At 36.3% G+C, this 9,998-nt stretch overlaps 1 protein-coding gene across 1 annotated transcript; it reads right to left on the bottom strand.

Annotated features, from left to right (window-relative positions):
- Positions 1-3,355: 3,355 nt before the first annotated feature.
- Positions 3,356-4,512, bottom strand: LOC110811634 (myelin transcription factor). The gene is made up of 3 exons (XM_022038186.2): positions 4,016-4,512; positions 3,843-3,917; positions 3,356-3,769 (listed from the first exon to the last, which is right to left on the bottom strand). Exons 1-3 carry the CDS (start codon positions 4,442-4,444, stop codon positions 3,668-3,670), a joined length of 606 nt encoding a protein of 201 aa, XP_021893878.1. The 5' UTR covers positions 4,445-4,512; the 3' UTR covers positions 3,356-3,667.
- Between the last annotated feature and the right edge of the window lie 5,486 nt (positions 4,513-9,998).

Below are 9,998 nucleotides of genomic sequence, written 5' to 3'. Positions count from 1 at the left end.
CCGGGAAATTGAAGAAGAAGAGACAAAAAAAAGGGCCACGTCAGCAGTCCCGGCCAACCGGGACCTGCCACGTGGCAAGACCACGTCAGCAGTCCCGGCCAACCGGGACCTGCCACGTGGCAAGACCACGTCGATCCGGGACGGGCCACGTTGGCGATCCGCGTATGCGCGATCGGACGGCCCAGATGCAATTGCACGGACGGCCCAGATTCAATCAAAAACGGACGGCCCAGATTAAATCAAAATGGACGGGTGAGATCAAAACGCAAAAGGGTATAAATAAGACCCCCACACCAGACCACAAAACCCTAGCCGCCTGCCCTCGCCGGAGAAGACGAACCAGAAGCCGGCCACCGCCACCCGCCGCCGAACCGGAGGGATTTCCGACCGCCGATCGAGGTAAATTTCATACCCCCGACTCGTTTTTCCACGCTGATTTCCCCTGTGGCCAAATCGGAGCCAAAATCCTGGCCAAACGGCCGAAAAACACGACCGAAACCCAGCGGCACCGCCGCGCCCCTCCTCAGTTTTTGCCTCCGATGAGGCCCTTCCCGGCCTCCGTTTAATGCAATTTTTATATCACCGTGATCACCATTCTTTTCTCTACAGGTTGATCGGAGCCGAATCACCAAAACACGAACTTCACCGGAGAGCCGCCGCACCAGAGAGCACCGCCGCTGGTAAGCTTCAGTTTTCCGTAATATTTTGGCCCCCCAAGGGCCCTAGAGTTGTTTAATCGCAAGGATCGATGCAAGTGTGGCCGAATTCGGCCGGAAACGGCCAAACCGAGGCAAATCGCCGCTGCTTGCGGCGGCGCCGTCGCCGGAGCACGGCGGAGCCGCCGTGCCGGAATTGCGATATTGGCCGAAAGGGGCCCTGGGCCTAATTTGGGATTTTTTTGAACACATGCAGGTACCAGTAGTGCGTTTCAGTTCCCCGGAAAAAATTCAGGAAAAATTAGGGACAGCCTGTAGGCGCACTGTGAAGCCGTGTTCGGACCCCGAAACGAGTAAGGACCCCTCACCCTATTTCCTATCACGGTATTAAAGTTCAATAATGATAAAACGGTATTTCTTGAATCAACGAATGTGTGAAATTGCTTAAGGTCGCTAATGGAGCCCGAGTCTAGTATGTTTGTCGGTTAACTGTTATTTGGCATGTTTTACAGTTTTAAATGCAGTATGAGATTTGATGTTTTCATTTTATAGTTTCGTGTGCATATTTTACTGTTTTATTGATTATGGATTGAATGACTGGGATATTGATGTTGTATGTTGTCTGTTTTGCGTAAATTACCGTTGTGTTAGTTTGTATGTGGATTGATGATGTTGACTGAGGAAAAATGAGAATGAAAGATTATGTAAATGGGTAATCGTATAATGTGGTCAGCCTGACTAGATATCCTGGGAGATGGTGGACGGACCGGGTCCGTAGGGAACCCTACCGGGATTGTGGTCTCCCATACCGGATGGGGTATGGAGATCTTATGTGTTTTGGCGCCCATACCGGACGGGGTATGGGGACGGCCCGTTTCACCCTCATATCGGATGGGGTAATGAGGTTTATAGTTTTGGCGCCCATACCGGACGGGGTATGGGGACGGCCCTGAAATATGATTTCAAGCGTTAAGGGTTAACGGGTAGCGGGACCCCTATGGATCCCCATGGATACTAGTGGGCTGGTAAATGAGGAAAATATATTGTGTAACGATTGAATTACGAAAGGCTTGATAAGTATTATATTATACAGTTTATATATGATTTCATGATGATGATGATGTTATTGCTTTCGTATATTGTTTTATGAATTTCACCGAGGTAAGTGAATGGTAAAGGTTTTATTATTGATAAAAAGATTTGTTGTAAATTATGCTCTATTGGTCTTTTTGTGTTTTCTACCCACCTTTACCTCCGTGACGGTGAGATATCGTGATGTCTTTACTGGGTTAGTGTAGCTCATTCCTTATTTAATCATTTCAGATCAGGAAGACATTGTTCCCGAGCCGGTTCCGCAGGAGGACGACGAAAGGGACACCTAAAGACTCCATAGTCATATTCGTAGCTTTTACTTTCAAGTTTCCCCTTTAGATAGTTGATTTTTTATATTTTATAAGCACGTTTTTGGTTTTAGTGTAAGGGATGTTAATCCAATTTTTGACTTCACTTCCGCATTTGATATTTTTAATATACAATTCATTTTAAAATTCCGGGGCCGTTACATATATGCCTTGTTAAAATATAATTAAAGTTCCAATTTCAGGTTGTCAATATCATTACATTTCACAATAGCAAGTGCCTACATTACTCCATGCTTCATATTTCTTTTATATCATCATAGTAACAATATATATATCAAGATCTTGTTAAACCAAATGTTAATTTTTGTTGGTTCACATACCTTGTTAGCATACAAATGAAGCTCCAATTACAAGTTGTCAATGTCACCGGGTTTTGCAATAGCAAGTGTCTACATTACTCCATGCATATCAAGTATAAAAATAGAATTTCTTACCATCATTGATAGTTGTCACTATTAAAGACTTCGACTTTAGATATATTTAGAAAGAACTTTGAGACACTAATGCCCAAAACAAGAGAATGCATAAATAGATGCGTGCTAGTAGCTGTATTAGTTACAGTACTATTGAAAGAAGACATAACAGTAAAATATGCAAGATGAACTTAAAGAAATGTCGGTGGTAATGATAACTTTAAAAAATGGCATAATATTAAAATTGTTAAAATTGATTAATAAGATTACGTGTAAAATACATAAAATATAAAGTGGTATTTTATAGCATTAAACAATTTCAAAGATTATATGTTTTTCAAAAAGATAAAAAGTTCTAAGTCAATTAATTATATAAATATATTTAAAAGGTAAAATTTTAACTATATATATATATATATATAATTATGTCTCATTGTACTGGGAGCTTATATTTTCTATTTCCATAATATATGATCATTAATAAGATTAAGTTTTTGTTTTCTCAAATTACATATTAAAGAATTAGTTAACACTATAGTCATCTTTAGATTGGACGAATTAACTAAAAAGGATCGCTCGTAACAGGAATGTAAAAATTGATTGTTTCTTACGATAATCCTTTTTCATAGTAAAAGTATTTATTAATTATTAATTAAATATTCTTTTTCAACGTAACATTCTACTTAATAAATGAAGAGCAAATTGAATAACTTCAAAATCTATTGACTATATCTAAATGAAGCTACTATGAAGGCTGCACATTTAGAAATAAAGAGCAAATTGAATAACTTCAAAATCTACATAAGTATATGTTCTCTTATTTTATTAAATTTACTTACTAAAAATTTTAGAATGGAATGTCATCTATTATAATATTAATTATTATATTACTAAATGAATGGATATTCTTGTAGTAAAATAAAATCAAGAAAATATTTTTGTTTTCTGATTTTCATACATAATTGGAATGGAGATGGACTGAAATTTTTACCCAACAATCCCAGCCTATCTATCTTTCTTTGTATATAAGCCATTAATTTTCAGAAGCAATTACAAAAGCTTTCTCGGTCACAGATACAATAAAAGACGACTGCTGGAGCCAAAACAACTCAAAAACCCCTTTTGAATTCTCAAACCCATCAACTATAATGAGGTATTATAATATTATTTTCCTTTTTCAAACCAGATCTTCTTTTGAACTAACTTCTGGTGAACTGGAACCTGAGCTCTGCAATATGTTTTCCCCTACGGATTCCTCTAGATCCTCAGCTCTGGATTCCTGGATATTCGAACTTGTTTTCAGTGATATGCCAAAGAGATTCTTTCACACAACATTGTCAATGGAAATTTACCTGCAATCGTGTTTCATCAATGAAATTCCTTTTCTCTCGTTGCTTATCTCTTAGAGAACGAATTGGGGAAATTTTCTGAAAGAAAATCAGAGCAGTAAGTACAATACATATATATATATATAAGATATAGTAGGAAGCTTCATTTTCATTCTGGTGTATCCTTCTCATCTTACCATACAGTAGAGCTTGAGTTCCCTCAATCTGTACAACCTATCAACTTCAATCTCGAGCATCTTCTGGATCTCCCCTCTGTGTAGCAGCTCCTCCATTTGCATATCCAGAACAGTAGTCCTCTCATTCAGCATCTTCTCTGTTTTCTCTCTGTCCAATCTCAACCGCTCGAGCTTCTTCCTGATGGCACTGAGCTCCTCCGCAAGCGACGCATCGAATGGTTGGATCTTGGCAGGTGTGACGTAGATCGGATGGTTCTCCTTGTTGGATTCTGTGCCGAGAGAGATCTCCGCCCATTCTTGCTTCGATTTTACGTTGGTGTTGGCGTCTGGGGTCTCGATGGAGAAGGAATTTTTCGGCTGGAGAGGTTTGCGGGCTGATTTTGGCCGGAGTTTCTGATCTCCGGGAACTGCGTGTTGTGCCGGTGGCATTTCTGTAGGGGTTGGGTTGGGATTGGTGTAGGAGATGGAAAGTGGAGGATTTAAAAGAAGAAAAAGAAACAAATTAAAGCGGAGGGTTTTGAATTTGAATGGCAGGGAAGCGTTTAACGGCTACTTTATGTAATTCTTTATTTGTTCTCTTTTGTTGTTTTCTTTTAACTTTATTTTCTTAATTCAAAAAAGACTTCATTCGCTTAGTATTATTACTATTATTTAGAAATAATAATTTTAATATACATAAAAATACTTTTAATTCTTACTACAAAAAGGTACCCACAACTTCTATTAATGTTAACCAGTAATTTTATAAAGGAGAAATATGCATTTCCTATTTTCCTAATATGAATAATTCTTGTTTGAGTCCTACTAACAAAATTGAGTGCAAAAAAAATTAATTATTAACTATTTTTCTTCTTCAGTTATATTATTTTATATTAGTGTATCCTTATATTATAATTCATATATGTATCACATAATTAATAAAATATATAATTTTTTATTAAAAAATATAAAAAGTAATGTTATATAATTTAATTATGTAGATTCTAGTTTGACACAGTTAAAATACGATCGGTTTCTAACTCCAGTAAGGATACTCGAATCCTCTCCGTAATCATTTGATCGATGTTTGACCTTAAATAAGTTAGATTAATTATAATTTTGGATTATATTTCATGTAAGGTGTCGATATTGATATTTTAAATCAATTTCGTACATTCTTAATATATGATTAATTATATACGTTTGTTTTTATTATTTGATATCTCGTATGTCATTATGGATTGATATACCGTTGCGGGTTAACATTCAAAAAAGGTCGTTCATGGCTGTTTATGTGAATGGTTCAGGATGTGTGGGTGTATGTATGTATCCATTGGGAGTGTGTGCATCATAATGTTATGTGATGAATATATACATACCCTAATCCTAATCCTTCCCCAATGGTGGTTTAATCAAAGCCTTCGCCTAATTAAAAAAAAAAAAAAAGAATCTATTGTTATTTGTTAATTCGGTTACATGTCATCGATGATTAATTACTTTATTTTAATTATTTTATTTTATTTCATAGTATTCTATTATATTATCATGTTCTATTATTTTATCTATTTTAATTGCTATTTTATATTTTATTAATTATTTTATTTTATTTATATCATTTTATTTTATTATTATGTTTTACTATTTTGTTTAATTTAAATTCTATTTCATTATGTATTATTTGAATTTATGTTAATCGTTTTATCTTGTTTGTTTTGTAGGTTATAGTTGTTTATTTTTATTGTTTTCGTTTTATCCTATTGGTGATTAATTATCTTTCAGTGTGTATTTAATTATGAATTACGTATTCTAGCATCATTTTCTGATGTACGTGTTGAAATTTCAATGGTTGGAAATAAAAAGTTATATGAACTTGATTGAATATTTACATGTTGCGGGGTTGGTTGTAAATGGAAAATAGAATATGATAATTGAAATTAATAAAACCATTATCTGTAATGATCCCGGAATTTTAAAATGAAATATGTGTATTAAAAATGTCAAATGCGGAAGTATAATAGAAATTTTGATTAACATTCCTTACACTAAAACCAAAAATGTACTCAAAATATAAAAGAACAAACTAACTAAAAGATAAACTCGAAAATAAAAGCTATAAATATAACTATGGAGTCTTCAGGCGTCTCCTTCGCCGTCTTCCTGCAGAACGGGCTCAGGAACAATGTCTTCCTGATCTGAAATGATTAAATAAGAAATGAAGTACACCAGCCCAGTAAAGACATCACACTATCTCACCGTCACGGAGGTAAAGGTGGGTAGAAAACACAAAAAGATCAATGGAGCATAATTTACAACAAATTCTTTTATCAATAATAAAATCCTTTACTATCCATTTATCTCGGTGAAATTCATAAAACAACATACGAAAGCAATAACATTATCATCATCATGAAATCATATGAACTGTATAACATAATACTTATCACGCTTTTTGCAATTCAATCATTACACAACATATTTTTCATCATTTACCAGCCTACTAGTATCCATGGGGATCCATAGGGGTTCCGCTACCCGTGAACCCTTAACACTTGTAATCAGATTATAGGGCCGTCCCCATACCCCGTCCGGTATGGGCGTCAAAACACATAAGGTCTCCATACCCCGTTCGGTATGAGAGACCACAATCCTGGTAGGGTTCCCTACAGACCCGGTCCGTCCACCATCTCCCAGGATATCTAGTCAGGCTGACCACATTATATAATTATCAATTTACATAACTTTTCATTCCCCTTTTCCTCAGTCAGCATCATCAATTCACACACAAACAGGCAAACCAGTAATTTATGCCAAACAAGACAACATACAACATTGGGTTCTCAGTCATTCAACCCATAATCAATAAAACCGTGATATATGCACACGAAACTATGAAATAAAAACATCAGACCCCATACTGTATTTAAAACTGTAAAATAGGCCAAACAACAGCTGACCGACAAACACACCAAACTTGGGCTCCATTAGCGACCTTAAACAATTTCACACATATATTGATTCATAAAATACTGTTTTATCATTTATTGAACTTTAATACCGTGATAGGAAATAGGGTGAAGGGTCTTTACTTGTTTTCGGGGTTTGAATACGGCTCTACAGTGCGCCTACAGGCTGTCCCTAATTTTCTTTGAATTTTTTCTGGGGAACTGAAACGCACTACTGGTACCTGCACGTGTCCCAAAAAAAATCTCAAATTAGACCCGTGGCCCCTTTCGGCCAATATCGTAATTCCGGCACGGCGGCTCCGCCGCTTGCGGCGGCGATTAGCCTCGAGTTGGCCGTTTTTGGCCGTTTCTGACCGAATTCGGCCACACTTGCATCGGTCCCTGCGATAAAACAACCCTAGGGCCATCGGGGGGCCAAAAAATTACAAAAAACCGAAGCTTACCGGCAGCGGTGCTCTCGGGTGCGGCGGCTCTCCGGCGAGGTTCGTGTTTTGGTGATTTGGCTCCAATCAACTTGTAGAGAAAAGAATGGTGATCACAGTGATATAAAAATTGTATCAAACGGAGGCTGGGAAGGGCCTCATCGGAGGCAAAAATTGAGGAGGGGCGCGGCGGCGCCGCTGGGTTTCGGTCGTGTTTTCCGGCTGTTTGGCCGGGAGTTTGGCTCCGATTTGGCCACAGAGGAACTCAGCATTGAAAAACGAGCTGGGGGTATGAAATTTACCTCGATCGGCTGTCCGAAAACTCTCCGGTGCGGCGGCGGGTGGCGGCGGCCGGCTCCTTCGGCGTCTGGTTCGTCTTCTCCGGCGAGGGCAGACAGCTAGGGTTTTTGTGGTCAGGTGTGGGGGTTTTATTTATACCATTTTGCCTTTTAATCACAGCCGTCCATCTTGATTAAATGTGGGCCGTTCGTACTTGATTAAATCTGGACCGTCCGTGCGCGTGCATCTGGGCCGTCCGTGCGCAAGCTTGATCTGGGCCGTCCGTGCGCGCGGGGACGCATCTGGGCCGTCCGATCGCGTGCACGCGGATCGCCCACGTGGTATGTTCCCGGGTCGACGTGGTCTTGCCACGCGGCAGGTCCTGGTTGGTCAGGGCTGCTGACTGGGCCGCTGACGTGGCTGCTGACGTGGCGCTGACGGGGCACAATTTTTCTAAATTGCGTTTTGACCCCCGGTTTCCGTTTTTTTTTTCAAAAATACCTCCAGAATCCTAATTTTCACCACTTTTTCCCAAAATAAATTTCAATTAAATCCAAATAATATTTTTACCCAATTTTATCACTATTATTATTTTTATTTTTATTAAATTAAATAAATCAATTAAAATTCAAAAATTATAAAATAAACTAAATAAAATAAATAAAAAAATTAATAATAATAATAATAAAAATTATAAAATTAGTGGGCGTTACATTATCGGATATCATAGAGGGAGTATATAGGACAAACCCTACCGTAAATATGACCCTCAATCGTATGGGATTGGGAAGTTTCATACTGAAACGGGGTTGGAAAATCGTTAATGGCACCCATATCGGACAGGGTTCGAGCCCAACTGGTAAAAGTGGCACTCATATCGGAAGAGATATGAAGTTAGCCAGAAAAAGTAATGCCTATTACTAGATGGAGTGTAGGAACGATCGATAATTGTAAAAGAAATATTAGTATCCACGTGTGAGGGAACCTCTATGGGGCCTAAGAATACAGGTAGAGGGAAATGATACTAATAAAATAAAAGAAAGGTGATTGATTTGATATGTGTGTTGTACTTTGATACGAATATGATATGATCGAATAATATTTATTATTGAAAATGAATTTTTTTTGAATATGTACCTAATGTGGTTTGATAGTATTTGTTAATGAAACAAGGCAGTTGAATGTGAATTTGATTCAATTTTGATGTGAAGTGAAGAAATTAAATAAGTTTCTAAGCCAAAACTAGTTTTGTTAAAATTAATAATCCATAAGCTATTTTATTATTTTTTACAATGTTTTGGAATGAACAATTATGTTGTTTGGTTCTTGTACCCTTATTAAGTAAGTGTGTGTTTACTCTAGTTATCATTTTAGCTTTTCAGATCAGGACGTTTAGGACCCCGCTCCTGAACAATAGAGATTCGCTAAGGGACTTCCTATTTTATTTAGATAGAATTTAAGGTTAATCATTTTCTTTTGCTGTTAGTATTTATTTTGGAATGTAGACAAGCCTTATAGATGTTACAGATTGAAACTAAATATATAAAGGATACAATTTCTATCTTAATTAGTAATGGTTAATTATTATATATTCATTGGTTCTATTGATTTAGGAGTCGTGAGTGTATGTTCAATACTCTAAAATAGATTGAATCATTACAAATTGGCTTGTTAGACATATTATCGCTAATACTCATTCTTAATGAACATCTGTACACTTACTTTTATATCAAACAAACAAGATTAATGAGATAAATCTCATTACTTTGAAGGAGTATAATGTATATCAATCTAAACTATATTAGTAAATATCCCTTCACGATATTATGAATAAGGATCTTTTAAAGACTTTAAAATTTTGTTCACCATTTTTATGATTTTTATCACAATTTAAAATTCTCATCAAGAGACCTAAAAGTTTTATTCATATAATAGTAAAATAAATTAAATAAAAATAATTGGGAGCTATTCTCGATAAAAAAAATTTCATTTTGATATTTAAAGTTTAATAATCAACATAAGACTATTAAATAACCATGTTTAATAAAATTCATATGCAATTAGCTTAAGAGCATTATTAATTTGTATAAGCACAAAGAGAGTATCTCTATATCAACCTCCTATAACATGAAGTCAATATGAGATATATTGATGTCACCAAACTCATTAACCTTTCAAAAAAGTTTTACACTACTCTCTTGATATGTTACTTATTAAGATTATTTTTTAACACTAAAAAAATACTTAAATTAGATCACATAATAAAGATAAGCGGATTAAAGCGAGTTAAATTCTTTTAATGAAAGAGTTAAAAGACTATTAATATTTTGGTACCAAACA

This window comes from Carica papaya, chromosome 6, assembly GCF_054855325.1.
Source record: "Carica papaya isolate Zhongbai chromosome 6, ASM5485532v1, whole genome shotgun sequence".
Taxonomy (NCBI): Eukaryota; Viridiplantae; Streptophyta; class Magnoliopsida; order Brassicales; family Caricaceae; genus Carica; species Carica papaya.
Note: the sequence above shows the minus strand (reverse complement) of the source record. Positions and strands in the feature narration are given on the sequence as shown.

Coding starts and splice junctions, on each gene's coding strand:
- LOC110811634 (XM_022038186.2), bottom strand. CDS start 4,444: ATGCCACCGGCACAACACGCAGTTCCCGGAGATCAGAAACTCCGGCCA. Junction 3,918..4,015: donor AACTCAAGCTCTACTGTATG/GTAAGATGAGAA, acceptor ATTTTCTTTCAG/AAAATTTCCCCAATTCGTTC. Junction 3,770..3,842: donor TTGATGAAACACGATTGCAG/GTAAATTTCCAT, acceptor TCGAATATCCAG/GAATCCAGAGCTGAGGATCT.